The 24,690-nt window shown below is 42.4% G+C and overlaps 1 protein-coding gene across 3 annotated transcripts in view; it reads right to left on the bottom strand.

The window, feature by feature from the left end:
* The window catches only part of GMDS (GDP-mannose 4,6-dehydratase), a 642,226-nt gene that overhangs the window by 18,081 nt on the left and 599,455 nt on the right, over positions 1-24,690 (bottom strand). The window contains exon 10 of one of the 3 annotated variants that reach the window (XM_045497607.1): positions 16,485-16,619. The exons of the other annotated variants lie outside the window; for them this stretch is intronic. Within the exon in view, the coding sequence (XP_045353563.1) occupies positions 16,500-16,619 (120 nt within the window). The 3' untranslated portion in view covers positions 16,485-16,499. Of the gene's footprint in view, positions 1-16,484; positions 16,620-24,690 lie in introns of those variants that run through there. 3 annotated transcript variants of the gene reach the window in all.

The following is a 24,690-nucleotide window of genomic DNA, read 5'->3' as shown; positions in this document are numbered from 1 at the left end:
CTTCTGACTGCAGCAATGGGCAACCCCCTTTCATCATTCTGTTAGTTCCCTATAGCCTGTGATGTTCTTCCTCTTCCTCTTCATTTATTTCGATTATACCCCTGTAAAACATGTGGGACTTAGGGACAGAGAGACTCAGGTGGAAAATCTCATTTGTACCACAACCTGGAGCTGGGGAATGGATGTGATGTTTTGTGTGTTTGTCAGATAAGGCCCTCCACACATGCTCATTCTTCTCCCCTCTTCAAGTCCTAACTGACTCCCTACTCCCTGAACTCATTCCAACCTTCTCCCCCACCCCACCCCATTATACCTAATCTGCCTTTGTATTCCCACAGCACTGTTCCAGTGCTGCTAACATAGCAGCCAATGAGACAGATGGGCAGTGCACATTCTGTTGTGGGGGTGCTGGCAGTAAACAAACCAGCAGGGAGGAAACCAAGACCATGATGAAAATGGTTCCTGTGTCAGGAACACAGACCAGGTGACGTTTAAGCAGAGTCCTAACTACAAGGAGGAGCCAGCTATGGGAGATCCTGGGGAAGCATTTCAGATGGGGGATGCAGCTTGGGCTAGTGCCCTGTGGTTGTAGGGAGCTGGCTAGTCAGAAATCCCAGAATTTTAGAGTGGTCCATGAGCATGGGGTAAGGTAGGCTGTTACAGGTGGCAGTGAATCCAGGATGTAATAATTTGGAGCTTCAAGAAAGATCCCTGGATACATTTCTTCCTCTGGGTACTCGTCAGACCCTCTGCCTGCAGGTGGCCTCAGGGATTCACTTGGGGAACCTGTTGGCCACCTAGGGACTGGTGAGCAGATTGGACTCATTTTAGGGGTCCTGGGAAAGGGATGGAGGCCAGAGCAGCACAGACAGCCTCTGTCAGGAGTTCCAAAGCCCAGGGGCTTCCTTTTAGGCTGTAGGTCCTCATCCACTCGTAGGCACCCTGGAGTTCTTGGAGGAGGAGAGTGGGATCTGATATAGTAAGTTCTTCTGGGATCACCTATGTCACTGTCACCAAATTACCAAAAATAAATGGAGGGAAATACTGTGTGCCAATTGATGGCACACAGAAAGTGCCGCAGGGTCATGGAACAGAGAAGGTCTTTCAGGAGAAAAGATTTACCTTCTTCCTGTCAAAGGAGGGAAATATCTCAATGATGGTCAGGGCATCTCAAAGCCTAGTAAGTGCCTGCCTTACTCGAGCCAGTGGTAGAACCTGAAGGGCCACTTTGATCTTTATCAGGTGACTCAGCGCTTCTTGCACCACCATCCCTCTGACTGGAGCACTGGAAAAGTCACCCTATCCAAGGAGGCACAGAGGGTAGAGGAGGAAAAGACACATGAACCATCCTGGCAGATGAGCTCAGTCCTGAAGGCTCAGCATCACGCTTTAGCAGCCCAGTGCTTACACCTCATTTCTCTTGAACAGTTTCTTTCTTTCCTATCCTTTTCTCTCTCTTTTCCCCCTGAAGGAGTCATTTATTTTAAAGGAAAGTCTTTTAAATATTGGCCAACATTCTGTTTAATATTTTATATATGTTTGGGGGGGGGCTCCTTGTATGTCTCTGGCTTACCCTCCTGAAGGGGAGATAGAAATGCTGCCAATAACTCAACACATCTTTTTTCCCAAAACACATTAGACAGTTCCTCAGAGCCCCAAAGAAGGCCCTGACTTGGCCTGCCCCTTTGGGATTTCCTGCCCTTTCTCGTTGGTTACCAGCTGAGAAAGCACACCCTGGCACTTTGTACCCCCAACCACTTTTTCCATTTTGGCCAGTTCTCTCTGCTTGGAAGTCATGCTCCTTAGATAATGGTGGACAGAAGGGGCTTCATTTCTGTGACACCTGGGTCATTTCAGCATGTTTCCTTGTCATTGGTTCTATAACTGTTCTTCTGGTCTGTCTGAAATTTTTGGTTTTGTGGGGGAGAAAATAAATTTCTCCTTTTATATCTTCAAAATACTCCCCTCTCCTAGGTTAAGGCCAATCCAATGTGGCCTTGTTCTTTGGACCAGAGAACTGGGTTTCCTGATGACCATAGTCTCGAGTTATAAATGAAGTATGTTTACTCATCTTTACGAACAGAAACACAGTGTAATATCTTGACTTTATAAAACCTGCCTTCATGACCTGCTGGTAGTGTCTATGTGAAAGATGTAGGGTGCCAGCTGTGCTGGTCCTGTCAGCAGGTGGACAAGCTGGGGCCCAGAAGGGACTGTCCCTAGAGTCCTACAGGAAGTTAGCAGGATGCAGTGGTACTCAGGGCAGGATGGGTCTCTGATCCTAATGCACACCAGGAACAACCAGCCACATGTAACCCCTTACCTTTATTCCTCACATAGACCCTTCCTCACTTTGAGCTTTTTCTTTTGTTATTTAATTTTTTTCCTGTTTTGGAATAGTTGCTTATGGGGACTCCTCAGGGGCTTTTAGCCACCACCTCTGACCCTGAAAGAGTGGATCCAGCTACATCCTAGGGATGTCTGCTGAGGAGGTGGGCATCAGCCAGATCAAGTGGGTACTTGCTTTCATTCTCTTATCTGGTTGCCCTTCTCTATCTCTGTCTCCTCAGGTAACTTGGTGTTCCTCAATAAATTCTGTGGATTTTGTTAAAAGTGGAATTGGTGGGATCCTTAGATAGGCTGAATGAATCAGAATTCCCGAAGGGGACCCTCAGCAAAAGTGTGCTAAAATCACTTCCTCAGACCCATATGCATTTTGGGGGGTTATTCAGCTTGGTATCTCTGGGACCCAGTCTACTTCTGGGTACACAAATGGGTATTAAAAGGAAAAACAGTCTCTCTCCTTGGAATGTAGCCCAGATTGTCCAGTGTAGCCAGACACTTCACAACTGCCCTACCCCTTGAGGTTCTCAATTACTTCCCTCACCATATGGCTCCCAAATTGCTTAAATGAGGCAAGTGGAGCCTGCAAAAGTCCTTTTGAAACACTGAAGAGCACAAAGAAGAACATCCTGAAGGCGAGCCTTCCCTGGAGATCACGTTCTGACTCTGCCTCAGCAGACCTGCTCACAGGGCTCACAGCCCCCATCTAGCCCCCAGCTTCCCCAGATAGCTACCCTTCTGGGCCCAAGGCCCACACCCACGCATTCTGCTGGGTCCTGACTTTTCCTGGCAATTGGGAGCTCCTCCCTGGATGCCCTCTATGCCCGCTGGGCCTGGCAGGCCCACGTCCACAGCACCAACACGCAGCCTGCAGCCTCTAGTCTGATGATTTGCTGCCCTTTCCCCAGGGATGCTTACCTGCCAGGTAAGACCCTGATTCCACCTTGAGGAAATGGGTGAGTTACGGCATGCATGGGTGTACCACTATGTTGTGGGTGCCTACTACTACGGCTGTGACTGGGGCCCTGTCAGCTGAACTGGTAAATTACCACTGTGATCACCTCTGCCAGGCTTCCGACTGTCTCCCCTCAACATGCCCTGCCTCCCAGCTTTCCTGCTTCTCCTCTCAGTTTCCAGAAACAGGGCCCACAGAGCAACCAAATGGCTTCTCCAGTAAGCTCAAGGCTTTGTCACTGACTGTCCTTTGCTCCTGCTCTCCTCACCACTTTGTATGTCACTTCCTGTGCTGTGTCTTCTCATAGTGTCACTGCTGTGCCAGTGCTGCCACATGGGTGAAAGTCTCCCGGGGCCCTGCACCCATGTGTGGGTGTGGCCCCCCCACAGCTCTACCCACCCCATAGTGCTTCCATGCTTTGTGCCAACACCCTTTCTATAGCTGCCACCTCTGCACACTCACTATGCAGCTTCCGTCTATGACATCACCTCATTTTTCCAGTCATTTTACGTGCTGGATATCATCTCCGTTTTGCAGATGAGGAAACTGAGACTGACAGAGTTGATGAGTCGGGGTGGAGGAGAATGAGCTTCAAACTCTCGCCTGCTTTACACCTAAACTCTTGCTCTTAACCACTGAGCTTCTTTCCCGCAATCGAATGGAAGCTCCACGTGGGCAGAAAGTGTTTCTTGCCCATTTGCAGGGACCTGGGAAGTGTGCGGGATGGCCTCCTGCGTACAGGCCCTTCCCTGAAGAAGTCTTCCCCTGGTTCTCTCTGTTACAGTGTCCTCTTAATATCCCTTCTGTCCCTTGCCACAGTCTGTAATTACTTTGTCAATTAGTTTATTGTTCTACTGTCAGCCTCCCTAAAATGTAAGCTCCATGAGGGACAGAAGTGTGTCTTTCTCATTTACCTCTATCTTCAGGATCTAGCACTGTGCCTGGCACACAGGAGGCACTCAACAAGTATCTGTCGAATGGACACAGGAATGCTTAAAACCAAAGTCAGTATTCCCCCCCTGCTAAATACACCCGTCCCCTTTCCTATTGCATTGTAACCATTAACACCGCCTCCTTCCCTTAAAATTCTGGTCAGCTTTTAGCTGTTTCTTCTATATTTTCCACACATCATTCATTTCCAAACCTTATTGCTGTCAGTTTTCCCTTTCATGGCCTTCAGATCACATGTACATGGATGACGACAGTCCCCTTCTTTTCACAGACCAGTGTTTCCCTGGCTTCAGGGTCCCTTCTCTCTCTGAGATGTGGCTCATTCTTTCAGAAGCTCTTTGTGACATTCCTTCAGTTAGAAATCTCAATTACTTGCCAAATAAAATCCAAATTCTCTCTCTGACTTCCAATTATCTTTGAAGATTTGATCCCAACCTACATTTCCAGGTTTATTTCCCATTCCTTTCCAAATATTCCCTGCATTCAGGACAAGTCAGATCAATCAGGAAGCACACATATGCTGAGGACTCCCCTACCTTCCCAAATGTAGAAATTCAATGAAGAAGCATTAATTGCATGCCTACCACATTCCAGGTACTGCATGCTGAACATACACAGCTAAATGCCATGAGGCTGGAGTGGGGAGGTTAATTCACAAGCTAGGTCAGAGACAGCCTGTCTCCTAAGCAGACCACCCTGATGGCTCCCTTGGGCATGGACAGTCAGGCCTCCTGTCCCTTCTCTGGTTTGGCTGGGCAAGAGGTGAGTAGGAAAGGGCTCTGCATAAAGGTGACAAAACCTGGTAGGAGGAGCTCAGCAGGTGCCAGAGGGACAGGACCTTGATCCCTTCCCAAGGGAACCAATGTTCCACAGGGAATAATAACCAGGGACTTTGGAGAACCAGCCTGTCCAATATGTGATTTTAGACTGGCTTATTCATAGGGCACTTGGGTGGCTCAGTCGGTTAAGCATCTGTCTCTTGATTTGGGCTCAGGTCATTATCTCACAGTTTGTGTGATCCAGCCCTTCGTGGGGCTCTGCTCTAATAGCATGGAGCCTTCTTGGGATTCTCTCTCTTCCTCCATCTCTGCCCTTCCCTTACTCATGCTCTCTCTCAAAATAAATAAATAAACTTAAAAAAAAAAAAAACCCTGGCCTATTCATTAAGATATAGCTTGTTTGCCAAATTCTTGAAATTACAGAACATCTTATTTGCTATGTCATGTGGAGAATGGAAGATACAGGAGACCCAGACAAGGTTGGAGAGTCCAGCAGAAGCAAGGGCATCCCTGAAGTCAGGTAATTCACACAAGTGCTGGGAGAAACACTGTGTTGCCTTCAGCATGCAGGGACAAGAATTCGAGCATTTTTTTTCCTTTAAAATCTTAAAAACAGTCCCCAGTAGGCTGATGAGTCTGGAAGCATCCAAGTGGCTGAGACTCTGGTTACCAAAATAAACTGCAGTGCCTCTAGCTGTACACAGAATGGTAGGGGAGACAGTTCCGTAAGCCAATAACGGAGCTCAGTGACAAATGTCATTAGGGGGGACAGTGGACGAAAAGAAGGAGGAGAGATGAGTACCCATTCTTTCATGGGACAGACAGGGCTCTGCAGGGGAGAGGGTGTCTGGGCTGAGTCCTGCAGAATCATGGAGACCTTCCATGGAAAGCCGGGGTGGGAAGGACAAGCCATTCCCTCAATTTGGGATGTCCTTCTCTCCATCTGGACCCACTCACATTATACCCATCCCTCAGGAACCAGCTTGGATGCCACCTCTTCCCAGAGCACACTGATCCTAAGTGATCTGGTCTTCGAGCTCACTGCTCCTAAGTGATCTGGTCTTCCTTCAAACTCAGGCAGCTCTAGGCTCTTCCCACTGACATGACTCGGTTCCCCACATCCTTGTTGTTGATGTGCAAGGAGGCTGTACTTGCGGCCTCTTCTGGATGGGAAAGGAACTCTTATCTTACTCATTACCACCCTATCCATACTGCCTATGAATGCCATGTATTCTGCCAGTGAGTGCTCAAGATATATTTACTGAAAGATTATCAGAGTCATTGTTTTAAGCTCTTTCCTCTGGTTTGATGAGAACAGGCCTGGAGCTCTATAATTTGGGCAATGGTTCATCATATTCTCTCTTTTCAGGATTTTCCTACTATGCTTTCAAAGTGACAATATAAGCAGTGTAGTTACTCTGCGTGAATATCACAGGAAGTCACATCTCTAACATACCTGCACGTTTTAGTAGTTAGTTTGATCTGAAGAAAACCTTTCTCTCCAATGCCATGCTTTCTGAGTTTCTTACTTATTTGAAACTGCCTATGGAGCTGTATTCAGTAACACAGGAGGTTCTATAGGTTATTTTTACATCACTATTGAGGGCTGCTCCATAAGGTATGGCTTAATTTTGTAACTAGGAACACAATGTTAATGAATTTATATGAGAAAAACACACAAAGCATCAGTCCTGCTCACCCTTATTCCTTGCTAATATAGCGAAGAAAGTTTTGAACGAATTCTAAAAATACACAATTAAATTTTCACAAGGAGAAGTGTGACTCTTGCCTCCTCCATAAAAATGCAAAGCTGTTTTGCACAAAGAATTGTCAGATCCGTTAGTTTCATGATACTTTAATTCATAGGTAGCTTAGCTAATTACTACTCCCAAATAATGAAACATTGCAACTATTAATAATTTTAAATAAAATCATTCTTGTAAAATGGCTGGATTTTATCAGTCTAAGTATAAAAATATTGTGGTGATCATTGGCTGCTGCCTCCCTGTTTAATATTTCTGCTGGCTGTTGCAGAGCTCTTGATGATAAAGTCTAAAACATAAACAGTCTTCTCTTTAGAGTTCTTCTTTGAATTTATTGCTCTAAATTTCCAGATATAATGGCCATAAAGGCAACACTAAACAGAATCAGAACTAAAGAGAACATGAGCTTTTTTTTAAGGCAAGCTTTCAAAATACACAAATGTAACTATAATTCTTATTTTTTAAAGTTTTAAGTTAGAGTATTGTTACAGAATACCGTTCACATGCTAGGTAGGTTTCAGATTATGTGACATATCACTTGTCATAAAATTGGGTTTCACTGGTGCAGGTATGCATTAACCCTTTCTGGCAATTAAGGTCCTGTTTTAGAATAACATTGTGATGCACTCTCAGAAAAATAAACCTGGGTACTAGGAAGAAATGAGACTATCGCACTGTAGGGTTTTTATTAGTCTTGCCATTACCCACCTCAATCCATGTTTCAAGTATGCATCAGTCACTTCTTAACAGATGAGAAAGCTCAATCTCAGAGGTCAATTTGGAAGATCAGACTGATGATTTCTCAATCTCAATTTAACATGTTATATTTATGTGCTATGTGCCAACAACATTAAAGATATAACATTGTGCATCTAGCTTCTTTTAGAGCACATACAATAATACATTTTAATTTTCCTAATAATGCACCTATTAAACTAAGATTCCTAGAGGAACTGAAATCCTCTACCATTGCACCTTGTAACATGAAAGCACGTTACACAAGGTACAAATGCAATAGATCTAAATGTTCTTTCTCTAATTACTACATCTTGTTTATTATGTGCAGGCCAAAGGGCATTTTTTTCTTTTGCTACATTCCAACTCATTCTCAAACAAAAGGCCAGTTACCACAGGTTATTCTTTCTAAACCATCTCTTCTCTATTTCTGAAGAAAAGTTTATTGCATCCTTCTCTAATAAAGACATTTTTAGTGTGCTTCCAAGATATCTCTTAGATGTTACACTCCTAATTCCTCTTTCAGAAAACAGTTCTAACATGCTTTATTTCTTTATGTGGGTGCCCAGTTCCTGGTTTCATAGTTCCCCAAATTCATTTATCAGAGAGCCCTAAAAAGAACACAGTGAACTTTCCAGCACGTCTCCTGGCCAAGTGAATCTGAACCTCACCTTATGAAAAAGGTCCTCCAAGTAGCTACCTAGTTGTCTGACCTTAGCGAGTCACACTTCCGTGTGGCCTTGGTTTCTTCAGCTGTGAAGCAGCGGGGATGGGTTTCACAGCTGAGGCCTCTCTCGGTGCTCCAGCTCCAAGACTGCAGCCCCTTCCTTTCCCTGTCTTGTTTTGTGGAGCCTGGTGTCGATGAGTGCACTTGTAGCACAAGGGGTTTTAACTGTCAACGCAGCTGTGAGCCCAGCAAAGACTGAAAGGATTACCTTTTTTGCACCCGGTGTTTACAACTGTCCTCTGACAGCACTCTTAATGATCAAACTCCATGTCAAGAAAAAAACAAATAGTAACTATACATTAATTTCTTTCTTTTTATAAAAAAAATTTTAGCGTTTATTTTTGAGAGAGAGAGAGGAGAGAGAGAGAGAGAGAGAGAGAGAGAGAGAGAGACGGCACATGCTCACATGAGTAGGGGAGGGGCAGAGAGAGGGAGAAAGAATCTAAAGCAGGCTCTGAGCTGAGTACAGAACCTGACATGGGGTTTGATTGCACGAACGTGAGATCATGACCTGAGATGAAACTAAGAGTTGGACACTGAACTGACTGAGCCACCCAGGTGCCCCGATTTCTTTCTTTAAAAATGGGAAGAGGCTCCTTTAAGTGCTGCAACCCTCTTCCCGAGTGTCCCATTGATGGCTTGTGACAGTGGCACCTATTTAAGAATATGTGAGATATGCCACAGTACATTAGTAACCAGGCAGAACCCGAAAGGCTCCAATTCTTCTTTCATTGTAATTTCCAAGTAGGTTAAAATACAAGGACAGAGGGAAAACCCCTCTTAACTCACTATCTACTAATTAAATGTTTTATAGAATTATGGCAGTCTTGTTAGATTAGGGAAAAAAATGAACAAGTGAATGAAACAGAAAACTACCTAGCAACCTTGCCATGCCTCTCTGGGGAGGCGGGACCGGCTCCACAGTCTGTGACAGAACCAGATCAACAATGAAAACTGGTGAGTGGCTTTCTTGGACTCTTCACAGGATGAAAACTAAGCTTGGTATTAAACACGTACATGTTTCCCTTTGAGTACCTTATCTCAATAATTATGGCCATGCTGGTTTCACCACCATTACCAGTGTGCACATTCCCCTTAGATCTAATCGGGCAAGGAGACACTTTGGGGCTGGCTGACTTGTGCCTGCTGCAGCATGTAGGCAGCAGCCCACACTCATCCCCGTGGCTTGTTCTCATCCTGTCTTAGCTCACTCCTGTCATGCAGGTTAGGGACACTTAAGGACTAATTCAAAGAGTCAGGTTGATCTAAAGGAGTGTACTGGACTGACCTGTGAAGGCCCAGTGCAGTTTTCTCCCAAGCTGCCCTATGCTCATGTTCTTCGGTTTGCATTTCTGATTTTTCCAGGCAAGGGACAGAGAAGCGAAGCTCCTGGAACTAACTCCCTTCTAAGATGCTCCACGAGCCTCGATTTATGGGTCCTGTGTCACCCACACTCTAACTATGCTGTGTGCACACCTCCTTGAAGTAAAAGAGCAGTTGAAGATGTCTGTGATCAGGGGTTAGAACACCCATGGATCTCTTGCCCAGGAGATCTGAAGCCAGGATGCAGCTGAGGCCAGATGTGTTACTCCTCCTTCATTCTGACCCTGGAGAAAGTGGATGTAAATGCGGGCTTTTAAGTCGTGGTATATAGGTGTCGCTGCTCAGTTTTTAATGTTTCTGGGACCATCTCTCTGCACCTACCTGTTTGTCTTTAGATAGAAGCCATGATCTCTGCCTCACAGAGTTGTAAGGAGGACTAAATGAGATAATGTATTTGACAACCTATAGATGCAGGCACTTCATAATGACAGAAATCATCCTTCTTTCTGGTCTGAAACAAACAACTGCACAAATACCTCTTTTCCAAGCATGCATTGGCAAAAAAAAAAAAAAAAAAAAAAAAAAAGAAAAAGAAAAAAACAAACCAAAACAACAAAAACACAAACAAAACCATGAACTCCTATGTCACATGCTCAGCTAGCTATCCTCTGCACTGCACATGATGAGAACCAAAAGCTCCTCATTTTATGTTTTTACTGATAGTGATACAGAGCTCTGAGACATTAATCTGAGCATATTCTTGATAGAACTGGTACATCTGAGATCATTAGGTTTCCTAAGAAACTGTTTTTTTAGGGGCGCCTGGGTGGCGCAGTCGGTTAAGCGTCCGACTTCAGCCAGGTCACGATCTCGCGGTCCGTGAGTTCGAGCCCCGCGTCGGGCTCTGGGCTGATGGCTCAGAGCCTGGAGCCTGTTTCCGATTCTGTGTCTCCCTCTCTCTCTGCCCCTCCCCCGTTCATGCTCTGTCTCTCTCTGTCCCAAAAAATAAATAAACGTTGAAAAAAAAAATTAAAAAAAAAAAAAAAAGAAACTGTTTTTTTATTTGTTTATTTGCCAGCTCAGATACTGTTTAAGGTCTCCTGCTGGCTATGTTTTGCTGTGTGTCCTTCCCCTGCTTGTCAGATGTACAAAGGCTACTACACACATATGTACATACACACAGGGGTGCTGTCTTGGCATTCTTCCCAACCTTTGCCAGGTTATCCATTTCTGCTTAAGCTTCCTCTTGGTCTCTCAGGCTTGCTTGCTTTTTATTTTGGCCTTCCAGCTCACTTTTAGTCATTCAGATCGTCAACCCATTGTATTCTTGGCTCTACTGCTTCTTTCCTTGGCTTGTGCCCCTCATGTCAATCTCCCCGGGGGTCCTAATACTGGTCAGACAGATTTTCCCCCTCTGACCTCATGGCATCACCTTGATGTCCTCAGCTGGTGTCATTTCTCATCCATGCCCTTGACTCATTCATATTATTTGTCTTATTCAAATTAGACTTTAGGCCGCTCTAAGAAAAATATTTAAGTTTTCCTTTTTCTATGATCAAAGATGGTGCTGTGCTTACAACTGGTCTTCAGAAACAAGTGCAAAAGACACGAATAAATGGAAAGACATGCCGTGTTCATAGATCAGAAAACCTAACATTGTTAAGATGACAACACTAGCCAAAGAAATCTACACATTTAATGCAATCCTTAATAAAATCCCAATGGATTTTTTTTTGGCAGAAATAGAAATTCCTACTAAAATTCATACAGAATCTCAAGGGATTGAGAATAGATAAAAGATTCTTGAAACAGAGGAACACAGTTGGAGGTCTTTTCCTGATTTCAAAATTTATTATTAAACTATGGTAAAGTAGTGTGGTATGGGCATAAAGACAGATGAACAGAACAAGGGAATAGAAATCCCAGTAATAAACCCTCACATGTAAGGTCAAATGATTTTTGACAAGGGTACTGAGACCATTCAGTGGGGACAGTCTTAAACAAATGAAGTTGAGAAAGCTGGATTTCCACATGCAAAAGAATGAACTTGGACTCTTACCTTATACCATATGCGAAAATCAACTCAAAATGAATAAAAGACCTAAACTTAAGAGCTAAAATTATAAAACTGTCAGAAGAAAACGGGAAAAGTTTTAGACATTTGATCTAGCAATAATTTCTTGAATAGGACACCAAAAGCACAGGCAATAAAAGTAAAAATAGATAAACTGGATTATCAAAATTTAAAAATGAACAGAATGGAAAGGTAGCCTACAGAATGGGAGAAAATATTTGCAAATCATATATCTGATAGGGGGTTAATATCCAGAATGTATAAAGAACTCCTACAAGTCAACAACAACAAAATAAACAACCCAATTTAAAAAAAAAATGGGCATAAGATTTGAATAGACATTTCTTCAACAAAGATATACAAAGAGCTAATAAGCAAATGAAAAGGTCCTCAACACTTCTAATCATTATGGAAACACAAATCAAAACCACAATAAGATACCACCTCACATCCATTAGGACGGCTATTATTAAAAAACAAAAAACAGGGGCGCCTGGGTGGCGCAGTCGGTTAAGTGTCCGACTTCAGCCAGGTCACGATGTCGCGGTCCGTGAGTTCGAGCCCCGCGTTGGGCTCTGGGCTGATGGCTCAGAGCCTGGAGCCTGTTTCCGATTCTGTGTCTCCCTCTCTCTCTGCCCCTCCCCCGTTCATGCTCTGTCTCTCTCTGTCCCAAAAATAAATAAACGTTGAAAAAAAAAATTAAAAAAAAAAAAAACAAAAACAGAAGATAACAACTGTTGGTAAGGATGTGGAGAAACTGGAACCCTTGAGCACTGTTGGTGGCAATGTAAAATGGTGCAGCTGCAATGGAAAACAACTGGAAGGTTCCTCAAAAAAATTAAAAATAGAATTAATGTAAGATTCATCAATTCTGCTTCTGGGTATCTATCCAAAAGAATTAAGAAGCAGAGTCTCAAAGAGATATTTATACATCGATGTCCATAACAACATTATTCACAATACTCAAAAGGTGGAATCAATACAAGTGTCCATTAAAAAATGAATGGATAAGCAAAATGTGGTATATACCTAAAATGGAATATTATTTAGCTTAAAAAAAGGAAGGAAATTCTGACACATGCTACATGGATAAGCCCTGAAGATATTATGTGGAGTGAAATAAGCCTGACACAAAAAGATAAATAGAAGATTCTACTTACATGAGGTACCCAGAGCAGTAGTAAGATTCACAGAGACAGAAAGTAGAATGGTGCTTTCTAGGGACTGGGGTGGGGAGAATGGGGAACTACTATTTAATGGGTATGGAGTTTCAGTTCTGTGAGACAAAAGAGTTCTGGAGATGGCTGGTGGTAATGGTGTCATAATAATGTGATGTAGTTGAGATCATTGACTCGTATAGTGGAAGATGATTAACCTAGTTAATTTTGTTATGTGCATTCATCACAATTAAAAAATATTCCTTTAATATTCAACTTAAAAATAAATAAGTCATTACTATACTGAATCTCTTAACTGTCCTTTATCTTTCAAAAAGTGTCACACCAGAACTACTCCTTTAGGTGGTATCTGAACTTTAATTTTTGTATCATCAGCACTTAGCATAGTGCTAGTTACATCATAGGAACTCAATATACTTGCTAAAAAAAAAAAAGAAGAAAAAAGTGCAGGGACGAATATATGAACTCTGATTATTCCCTTCTTAAACTTCTCTTTAAAAACTTATTTATCTATTAACATGCAGTGTTATATTAGTTTCAGGTGTATAATATAATCATTCAACTATTCCATGTATCATCCAGGCTTTCTTAAATTTCTAGGGCTACTCACTCAACTATTTCATGTTCAACTGATACATATATATTATATATATATATATATATAATACATATACATATATATAAAATATATATTATACATATACATATATACATATACATAATATATAAATATATTATATATATATATAAGTTGACATATATCATGTATATTTCTTTTTTTAGGTGAAGAATTTTCCATTTATATAAAATATATTAGTTTCTTTTTATGTCAAAAGCCCTTAACATTTTTATTTTTATTTATTTATTTATTTATTTATTTTTAATGTTTATTTTTGAGACAGAGAAAGACAGAGCATGAGCAGGGGAGAGTCAGAGAGACAGGGAGACACAGAATTGGAAGCAGGCTCCGGTCTCTGAGCTGTCAGCACAGAGCCTGATGTGGGGCTCGAACTCGCCAACTGTGAGATCATGACCTGAGCTGAAGTCTGACACTCAGCCGACTGAGCCACCCAGGTGCCCCACCTTTAACGTTTTTAACATGGAACTAGAAAGAAGAGTATAATGAATGTCTATATATATCACCCAGAATCCACAATTCAGAGCTTTGTTTTTGGCCACGGTATATGTTACCGTAATTTTCTCAGAGTCAGGGTCACATCTTTTTGTCAAGTACCTCCCAATGTATGTGTATATATGAGGAGACTGATACAAAGAAGTTAAGTAAGTGGTCAAGTTCACACAAATGGTAAATGGTGGACTTAGGACATCTATCTCCATAACCCTAGGTATATGAGATCTTCCAAATCCATTAGGATGAATCTCTTTATTTTCACTTATTTATGCAAGTGAATTATTTTAACTAATAAGATTAATTTTCCAACATGACTTGGCCAATTTTCAGATATGGTTAATTAAAATTTTTAGGGGCGCCTGGGTGGCTCAGTCAGTTAAGTGTCCGACTTTGGCTCAGGTCATGATTTCACGGTTTGTGAGTTCCAGCCCCACGTCGGGCTCTGTGCTGGCAGCTCGGAGCCTGGAGCCTGGAGCCTGCTTCAGATTCGGTCTCTGTCTCTCTGCCCCTCCCCTAAGCACTCTCTGTTTCTCTCTCTCTCAAATATAAAAAATTAAAAAATAAAAACAAAATTTTCTGAAAGAGAAACAAATGCCAGTGTTTTACTGTCATTGGTATTTGAGTTTTGGAAACATCCTCACTACTGTCTCTAAGCACTCAGTGTGGCTTCTTGAGCCCTGACTATTTGAAGCATGTGCTAAGACATGTGGGGTCTGATGGCAACAGGGCCTCACAGCTGTGCAGTTCGGAAGAGAAAGTTACTACCTCTACAGTCCATTGCTACTTAAGTTGCTAAATTAGACCCAGATTTATCTTTTTTTTTGTCATTGAGGAAGCAATTTACTCATTTTAGAAAAATGTTTTTTGCCCTACTCTCTACTTTCCCCTTTTCCCAAGGCAGATTTACTACCACGAATCACAAATTCAGGCTCAGATGAGGTAGCATCTGCAAAGAGCTTTCTTTGTAAATGTGAATCAGTACATGCAGTAAGGTAGACTGACTTGATTGTAAGAAAATGTAACTTTCTATTTTCCTATCCAGGTTTGGCTCCTGGCTGCACACTGTGACCCCTTCCCTCCATAAAATTGAACTGAGCAAAGGACTGAAGGTCGCTAACATACAGTACACTGTGTTGGAGAAGGGCTGAATGTTCCTTCCAGTGGTCTCTCACCAGGCACAAGGCACACAGGAAAGACTCAAAGGAAAGACTGAGTCTGGCCTCCCAGAAGACTATGCTAGATGCTTTCTCAAGGGGGAAACAGGTGCAGCTGTGTAGTACTGGGCCCATGGACAGACACGTCTCACCAGGAACCTCTGCTCCATCCAGCATCTCATCTCACTGAAGTCAAACTCCCATTCTGCACCAGGCCATTCACAGAGAAGAAATTTGTTCTGGTGGGGGTGTAAAAAATCCTCATCTATTACAGCCTATGGTCATTCATAATGATATTGCAAGAGATCTGAATGATTAAAAATGCTGAATTAATTCTTTCATTCAATGATTTTGTGTCACGCTATGATGGTGGATATGGCAGCCACACCTCCTGTCTCATGGAACACATGAGAGCTGTTTCAGCCTGCACAGAGTGGCTATTTCAGCCCTTCATTTACCCAAATAGGACCCAGGTAAGTGGTTCATCAATGGTGACATGAATCATCCAGCCACACTGCACTACTCTGGTGAAGAGGACATTCTAGAGGGTTTGGCTTTACCACAGAAGGGAGATCAGGTCCCTGGGAGCCTGGTTCTCTTGGCTGACTCATAGACATCTGACCGGGACGCCATCAGATTCCTGATGAGATGAAGGCCAGACGATGTGCCCATGAGCATGGTGGAGTCTCTCTCTCAGTTGTTTTCGCAGATAGAGCTGAGAGTGAAGTGTGAAGGGAGACAGAGCCAGGATTGAGCTTGTCTGGCACAGGCCTGCAGACAGAGTCCATTAGCCTCTGTGCTGGAAGTGGCGCTTATGCACTTAGGCAGGTGCTGAAATGAGAGAGCCTGAGCCTGAAGATGCTGGTCAAGTCTCGATATGACAGCTACCTTGTGGATCATAAAAACCAGATGAGCCAGCAGATAACTGCTATATGGTAACTTGTGTCACGATAAAAATGTCAGTTTTCTGTATTATTTTACAACATCGACTAGCTTAGGAATGCTTTCAAGCAGGACACCGATACCCTCCATTGTTAAAAACAGACCTAGGCATTTATTAACTGGTATTCACACGGCTCTTTCACTACCTGAGTTTATGAAGCGAGACCAGATTTCCTGTCCTTAGTATTCCTTCAGGAGCAGCAACCATTTGGGTGCTATAAAATGTTTCCATCAAAAATGATAGTCAAGGACAGGCACCCTAGGCTCCTCACTCCTACCTACTCACTTTCTTTCTCCCTTGAGAGTTAAGCAAAATTCTCTTTTGTAAATTTTATTCTTTACTCCTTAAAGTGATTCCTGTAACAAAGAACTCAAGTAAAAAATCCATGTAATAATTATGAGTAGAATCCACCCCCTACCTTTTTCAAAGTATAAGATGAGCTCTATGGGTAGTGAGTGTCATGCCAGCATGGGCCTGGAAACTGGGCTTCTCTCTTCAATTGTGCCTCGTACAGCACTGGGGTCCAACACTTCTGGAGGATTCTCATGGAAGAATTCAGAGGCTGGGAGTGTGAAGGGTATGTGTTTGCAAACAGATATCCAAAAGATGATCTAGGAAATATGGCCCTGAATTCTAAACTGAAAGTCATTGTTTTGAGGGCTCTTTTCTCTTCAGTTCGGGTGGTCCATCATGAACTCACTTTATAAAAATTGTGGTTCTTTATAATGAAGATGTACATGACGCTATCTCTTTATGGGGACTTAGGGGAAAATATCAATTATTAGCCAGCAGTTGCTTCTCACACTTCACCTGGTTCACTGTTTCAAAGCTGAAGTTAAATTTGTGCAATCTTGTTATATTTACAGTGTTTACACCTGGAATGAAGAACATACAGTATAGTTCTGCTGACGGCTGGCCAGGACTCTCTAAGCTGCGCCACAGAGCCCAGAAATATAATCACCTTGTGTGAAGGTGGGAATTCATTATAGGCATTATGGGTCAGGTGGAAGACTTGACTTCCATTTTTATGCAATACTTCATGTACTTTATGATATACTAATTCATATCAAGTCTACTGATCATGAATAAAAAAGTAATGTCTTTGAATGATTAATTTTTAAAGAATAAAAGAGCAAGATTAAAAAAATATAGCATATATGTTTATAATCCTTCATCTCAAAACCATAGAATCTGGAACACTTAAAGCACCCGAGAAACTGCGTGGCTCAACTTTCCTCTTACAGACCAGTGACTGAGGCACCAGCCCCAGAGAGGTCAATGTCTTGACCACAGTCACCTTGGCAGCATGGTGGTGTCACCCCAGCCAAGCCTATTGTTAAAAATGTCCAAGGAATGAGGAAGGCTTGAGAGTTGTCTTCTAATATCTGAAAGACTCACATGGGCAAGGGATTGGCATTGTTTGGGGTAGATAAATATAGAAGTTATATGGAGGCAGATTTTAGTTTAATAGAAAAAAATAGCTTTAATGGAAAAGAAATAACAGCTTTCTGACAGAAAGAGCCACCTTGTGACCTAGTGACCAACTCCTCACCACTGGGCAAAACAGACCCTGCTTAGCCTCTGTGGGATATGTGAACATTTGTGCATTGGGTGGGAGGCTGGAAAATCCCACCACTGGGCTGGGTGGGAACATGGGAGATTGCACACTGGGAATAACTTTGTGGCAGGCTTTTATTTTTTTACAACTTTATTATCCCATATTTTACGTATCATATAATTCACCCATTTCAATTGTACAATGCACTGATCTTTAGTTACTTGAACAAAGTAAGCAACGTTACCATACATCAATATGGTATATTATACTATACTGAGGTGTAGTATATTATCACCTCAGTTAGATCCCACTAGGACAGCTGTTTTAACTAAAGTACCATCTCTTGGGGCACGGCTATCTAGTGAGGGGCCACCTCACCCACACCAAATCATGGTGGTGTGTATTGCAATCCGAGCACCTTATTGTGAGTGGATCAGATGCTGTAGCAAAGAACAAGGGCAGGAAGGAAGGGCTGGATGGAGAGGAGGAGATTGGGAGGTAGGTGAGAGCTCTGGGGAGGTCAATGTGAGCCCATGGGTGAACCAAAGGGCTAGTGTTGTGAGGTGGCAACAAGATAAGAGCATATTCCTTTTCCACTGGTTCTCCTCAACTCCGTATAAGATTCTAGTTATAATAAATCTGTTTAAAGTAGTGGACACTTTTACTCTGACAGTTTATCATAGCAAACTTTAGAGGGCCTTTAAGAATAAATACTTGGGGGCGCCTGGGTGGTGCAGTCGGTTAAGCGTCCGACTTCAGCCAGGTCACGATCTCGCGGCCCGTGAGTTCGAGCCCCGCGTCAGGCTCTGGGCTGATGGCTCAGAGCCTGGAGCCTGTTTCCGATTCTGTGTCTCCCTCTCTCTCTGCCCCTCCCCCGTTCATGCTCTGTCTCTCTCTATCCCAAAAATAAATAAACGTTGAAAAAAAAAAAAAAAACTTTTAAAAAAAAAAAGAATAAATACTTGAAAAAAGAAACTGAAGCTAGCTGCTAGCAAAAAGAGATTATCATAATTGTAATGTCCATTTTTTAAACAGCACCATCTATTTTCAAACCACTTTATTTCCCTAATGAGTTAACATATGTTTACCAGAAAAAGGGAGTCCTCTTTAAACTCAGGCTCCCTGTGGTGCATCCCCAAAAGAAGTATCAATGCCTTGGACACAGACATTCTGTGAGAGCAGAGTTTGGCCCCATGCCCACACTATTCCTCCATCCCGAAGGACCTGCTTGTGTTCTTAAAGCAGGTACTTAAGTAGCACCTTGAAGAAAATAACATGCATGCTGTTTTATGTATATGCTCACACTTCCTTGCTTAAGTGTGCCTGGAAAGCCCCTGATAATCATATCTGGAGCAATCATGAGAAGGGAAAGATAAAGCCACCAATCCATGTGCCAATTAAAATTCAAGGGGCCTTAATGGGATTGGAATACTTTTTTTTTTTTTTTTTTTTTTTTTTTTTTTTTAAGGTAAAGCCTAGGATTTCAGCTTCAGGACTTCTGAAAATCTTGAGAGTTAATTCTTCATACAAAACTTTGAAGGGTGGGGCTCATAGTATCTTTAGGTTTACAGTACCCAACATCTAAACAAAAAAAGAAAGAAAAGAAAAAAGAAAAGAAAACATCAACTATCCAGAAAAACTAAAAAAGTCACTTCTGCTCTTGAAAACAATGAAAAGATTGCACATAGTATGTATTTCTCCAGAAAGGCTGATGAGGAAAAGAATGTAAGGGGTCATGAGTGGTACTTCTAGTAGAAAAAAATGAAGATGAATGTTAATGAATGAAAAATATGTAGGAATTACATGTTTTTTTTGTTAGAGTTATCAGGTGTAGAGTGTGACCAAAACTGTAAGTTGCGGGACACAGTCTGTTCTGTTCACTTCATCGATTAGATGGATAAGAGCTACATCTCTAACAAGGCTGGGAATGGATTCATTCTATTTTGATTACTAGCAGCCTAGTCCCTGAGTTCAACCTACCTAATTGGTTTGTGAGATATAAGTAATGGAACATTATAGAAGACAGTCACAAATATAAAATCCAAATTCCACTATAAAGTCTTTTCAAAATAGACATGACCACAAAGAGGGGTGCAAGAAATATTCACGAACAACACCTGGAATCTTTCAGAGCTGCCTGGAAGACAAGTATATTAGGAACTCTCATTCTTTCCAGCACAGTTCCAAGGGTTTGTAAATAAATCAGTGCTGGCCACACCATATGGCCTCCATTTTCTCCCATCTTGACCTTGAGATATGGCCTGAGGAGACCGCAAGTCCCAGCAAGCAGTTTTCAATCTATATCTGAGCAGCACCACATAAAAGATGAAAGCAATTACAACAAGCACCATTTGCAGCAAATACCACGATGCAGTCCTCTTGGCTTCTGGAAAATTGCTAGGGAGCCCTGTAACTGGCCCGACATTTGGGCACAGGCCTCACTGACATCTTTTTCAAATTATAAATCCATTTGGGCTAAATTCTCATGGGTTGTGCCTTAGATCCCTGAGTGGATTGCACAGCAGGTGCTATTAGAACCTAGTCGTAATCAGTGAGTGATGGTCCAGGAACCTGGGAAGGTTCTAATAATAAGCGAGGACTATCATCAGAATACTTAAACACTTAACCAGCTTTGCATCTTCAAAGCACTTTACAAACATTAATTAATTAATATACACTATCCACCCCTGTGATGTAGTTAAGTATTATTATCTCCACTTGACATATAAGGAAACAGACAGGTTAAGTGGCTTGCTTGAGGCCACACAACAAGCCCAGAGTGGGTCTGGGAACGTAAATTAGAAGCACCTGATCCAAACTCGCACCCAGGTGTGCTAGTGGTGTAGTCAGCTGGCTCACGGCACTTCCTGAGCCCTTACTGCCCAGGAGCAAAGAAGTGCCTCTGTCTGAGGGCGTGAGGTTGCAGCAGACCTGCTGACAAACTGTCAGAGGAGGCAAGCCCTTAGGCTGTCTATTGGACCCTGTCCCACTCCACTGGAGATGCCACTCCTTGATCACTTTTTGACCCAGAATAGAGTTTGTCTGAGAGAGAGAGAGAGAGAGAGAGAGAGAGAGAGAGAGAGAGAGAGCGCACCAAGTGAGAGCCACGCTCTGGCTAATCCACTGCTCTGTCCAGCTGCAATGGATGGAGGAAGGATGGGGGCCCTCTGCTTCTGCCTTCCCTCACCACACTGGAAGTGCACTAGTGGCTTGGTTGGGGGAGAATGCTCAGGCCGGCCAGACAGCTGGGAAAGTGAGCTGTCATATCTAAAGGGTGGGTTACTGAGGGAGGAAAAAATGGAGGAAAAGAGAACGCATGGGCAGGAGGAGCCTATCATCTAAGGGTGATCAAAACCAACAGCAACAGCAGCAAAAACCTACACCGGGGAAATGGTGGAGAACAGTGATAACTGAATGAAAAACTACGTCAGTAGGAATTGTGAATTGTGAGTGGCAAATTGCTCTGGTGACTGAAAGTGCTGGGAAAAGGCGGAAGAATTGCATCTGGGAAGAGGAAGAAAGAGAACCAGCAATTCTGGAGTGCCTTTTGTGTATCAGTATTCACTGATTTAATCTTCAAATCAACTCCAGCACATGAAAACATTGATTTTTATCCTCATTTTAGGAATGGGAAATTGAGGTACTGACAGTCAATTTTCTGGAGGAACTGGAATTCAAACCAGGTCTGGCTGACAGTGATGACCCCACACCACTGGAAACAAGGAAGGACTCTGGGCATTTCAACAAATGAAAGGGCAGGAGGCTTCCAGGAACAACTGGGAGACAGTGGAGGCTTGGGAGCGGCTGTAAAGTCGACAGTGGCACAGTGCTGGGGGCTTGATTTTGAATTCGGCAATCCTGCAGCTGCGAGGGACTTGAGGACAGTGTGAGGGAAGTGCGGAGGCTGCATAAACTGTGTGGGGGTAACTCACTGGAATATCCAGAGAGCATTCAAGTGGATGTCACATCAGTTGGCTTGTGTTAACTTATACATACCGTCATGAGAGTCAAGGAAAATGTCTTGACTTTTTAATTGAAGGAAATCATCCCAATGCTTCTCTGGTTATTTGATGAAAATAAAAATTTGGGGAATAATCCTGAATACCATTTCCTCTCTCTCCTACCAAAAGGCCCAGGGCACTGAGCAATGCTACTTTGGGGCTGAATGGATGTTTGTTGAATGAAACACTGAATGAGGACTCAGAAACAAAACTTTCATAGTCTACAAATCCTCACAAGACTGTCAGAATGAGGACAGAGGTTTGCATTTATTTATTTTGCTAAAAGCTTCATACTTCTCCCATCTCTTGATATTGTGAGAGGTCTGGCACTTTCCTCTCAAATATATTTCCTTATATGACATGCTTTTCCACGAAGATGTAAAATTTCTTATTTTCATAGAGCTCACTGCTCAAATATGGTACTGTAGCTTTTCTTAGCATCTTGCAACTTTTCTAGAGTGTGCATTGGAAAAGGAAAGAGAGAGAAATTCAACTTGAGATGTCTTCGAAACCTTTGTCAGGGATATTGGGAACTGATGGGAATCGAGGATGTGGAAACTCTTACAGGTAGAAAACACCAAAGTAGAGATGTGGGTGTTGCCTCAGAAAAGGTGGCCACTGCTTCCCTTTATGAAGCCAGTCCAAACTGTGGAACCCCTCCACCAAAGCACCCCCAAATTTCCTCTCGTTCTGACCTATTTAATTGAACTGCCCCCTCACCAATTTCCTAGAACAGCAGAAAACCAAGTCACTTTCTCCCTGTTTCCACTAATGCCTCTTACAGAGTTCTTCCCACAGCAGTTAGATGTTTTTATGAACACAAGTTGCACTGTGGCATTCCTCCTGCCAAAACAACCCCACAACTCTCTGTAACTCCCATATGCTAGAACCCCAAATGCTAACAATAGCCTGCGCTGCCTTATGTGACTAGCTCCTGACTATTTCCCTAAACTTCTCTCCTCCTCCAGCCCTTTCTCATTCTCTCAGGCACACTGTCCCACTGCTGTTCCTTCAACTGGCAAAACACACAGCGCCTTTGCACTCATAGAGTACCCTTCTTCTGAAGATCTGTGTGACTTGCTCCCTCACTTCCTTTATGGCTCTGTTCAAATGTCTTATTTTTAGAGAGGCCTTCTTTGATCACTATTTACCCCACCGTATTTTCTTCATAGCACATATCTCCCCTGACATATTCAATTATTTATGTTCTGTGCCCTCCCATTAGTATGTAAGCATCCTATGAGGAGGGAATTTGCACTCTCAGGGCCTTACGGCAGTGCTTGGTACCCAGTAAGAATTTGTTGGATACATGTTTAATATTTGTATGTACCACCTGTTATAGTTTCCTTACAATAATCAGGCTAAAAGTTGCTTACAAATAAAAAAAATAATCCATAAAGATTTTACTTTGGGGATTCTTTTTGTCAAATTAATTTCTTAAATGTTACTCCTACTCCAAGAAACCAAGTTTGCATCTTAACAATTGATTTTTTTTTTTAATTTTTTTTTTCAACGTTTATTTATTTTTGGGACAGAGAGAGACAGAGCATGAACGGGGGAGGGGCAGAGAGAGAGGGAGACACAGAATCGGAAACAGGCTCCAGGTTCTGAGCCATCAGCCCAGAGCCCGACGCGGGGCTCGAACTCACGGACCGCGACATCGTGACCTGGCTGAAGTCGGACGCTTAACCGACTGCGCCACCCAGGCTCCCCAACAATTGATTTTTAAGATCAAGAATCTGCTCTTTGCTACTTGAATCTTGTATCAGCCTTTGGCCAAAACCAATAAAAGTCTGGGCCACCTTTGGCCACAGCGATTTCTGAGTCACACGTGCATCTCCTTTATCCCTGTGACCCCTGCCCCACCTGCCAGCTCCCCAACAAATCCTATTGTTCAGTGTCATACAGAGTAATGTTGAGGTGCACTCTTACGACTTCACTACTCGCTCACATGGAAGGTTGGGAGTTTTTGCCCCTAGTGAAGAGGAATCATTTCTCCTAGAGGGGCCTTAGATGAATGAGGGTCCCATTCTCCTTAGAATTCTCACTCCACTACATATGGCCCTACTTTTGCATTTACAACATGGACAACCACATAAAGTTGAAAGTGATGCTCTTTTGAGTGTAAGCCAGAGATGAATAAAAAGTGGTTTAATGTGTGACTCTGCCAGTACTGAAGGGTTTGAGCCTCATGTAAACTTTCGCTGATCAGCTGCAGTTCTTGTCTAATAATTAAGAGAAAATGTTAATATTTAATACTTAAGCATAATATTTAATTTGGAAAATACTAGTACACTAATAAAGAGGTTGCACATATGGGTAGAGTTTTCTTTACCTCATTGATATTGAAGGTATAGGGCAATGAAAACAATTTGAAATTAAAGTTAAAATAGTCCCAACTACAAAATTAACAGGTTTTAGTTCAATAGTATTCATCGGGATCACTTATGCATGACATATATGCTGTGTAAATAAATATATATATCCTTCTACATATACAGTTGGCTTTCCACATCTAGAACTCCCTTGAACAGAACATGATTCATGGAATTGGCAGTTGGTAGTTTATCTTTTTCCACTGTCTTCAAAGGTGGCTTATGCTTTTAAATGCACAAAGTGTATAATCACAATTACTTTAAAGGGTTTCAATCCCATGTGTGAGAGAGTTCCTAGGCCAGCCTAGGAACTGAAAGTGATAATGAAATATTAAATAAGACGGAAAGGAATGTAGACCCTGGCTTGTTAGTGCAAAGAAGATACTTATCTCAGGTTCACTCTATACATTACTTTCTCCCATTTTTCTTAAAGGGTAGGAATGCGTATCTGATAAGGATATGTATATGTATAGAGCAGGGTTTTGCTGTTGTTTTGGTGTCTAGGTTTTCCTCTTTTAGTGGAGATGTGCTTTGTCAATGGCTATTGAGTTGTGACTGAAATAGAGCAAATTGAAGAAGGCAATGACAGGACGATGGAGAAGGGGGAGAAGACAATACATGTGTCTTGCTTCACACAATGGCTACAGCACTAGAAAAATAGAACTTCTGTATATATACTTATGTCTTTTTTTAATGTTT

The sequence above is a fragment of the Leopardus geoffroyi genome, chromosome B2, assembly GCF_018350155.1.
Source record: "Leopardus geoffroyi isolate Oge1 chromosome B2, O.geoffroyi_Oge1_pat1.0, whole genome shotgun sequence".
Classification (NCBI taxonomy): Eukaryota; Metazoa; Chordata; class Mammalia; order Carnivora; family Felidae; genus Leopardus; species Leopardus geoffroyi.
Note: the sequence above shows the minus strand (reverse complement) of the source record. Positions and strands in the feature narration are given on the sequence as shown.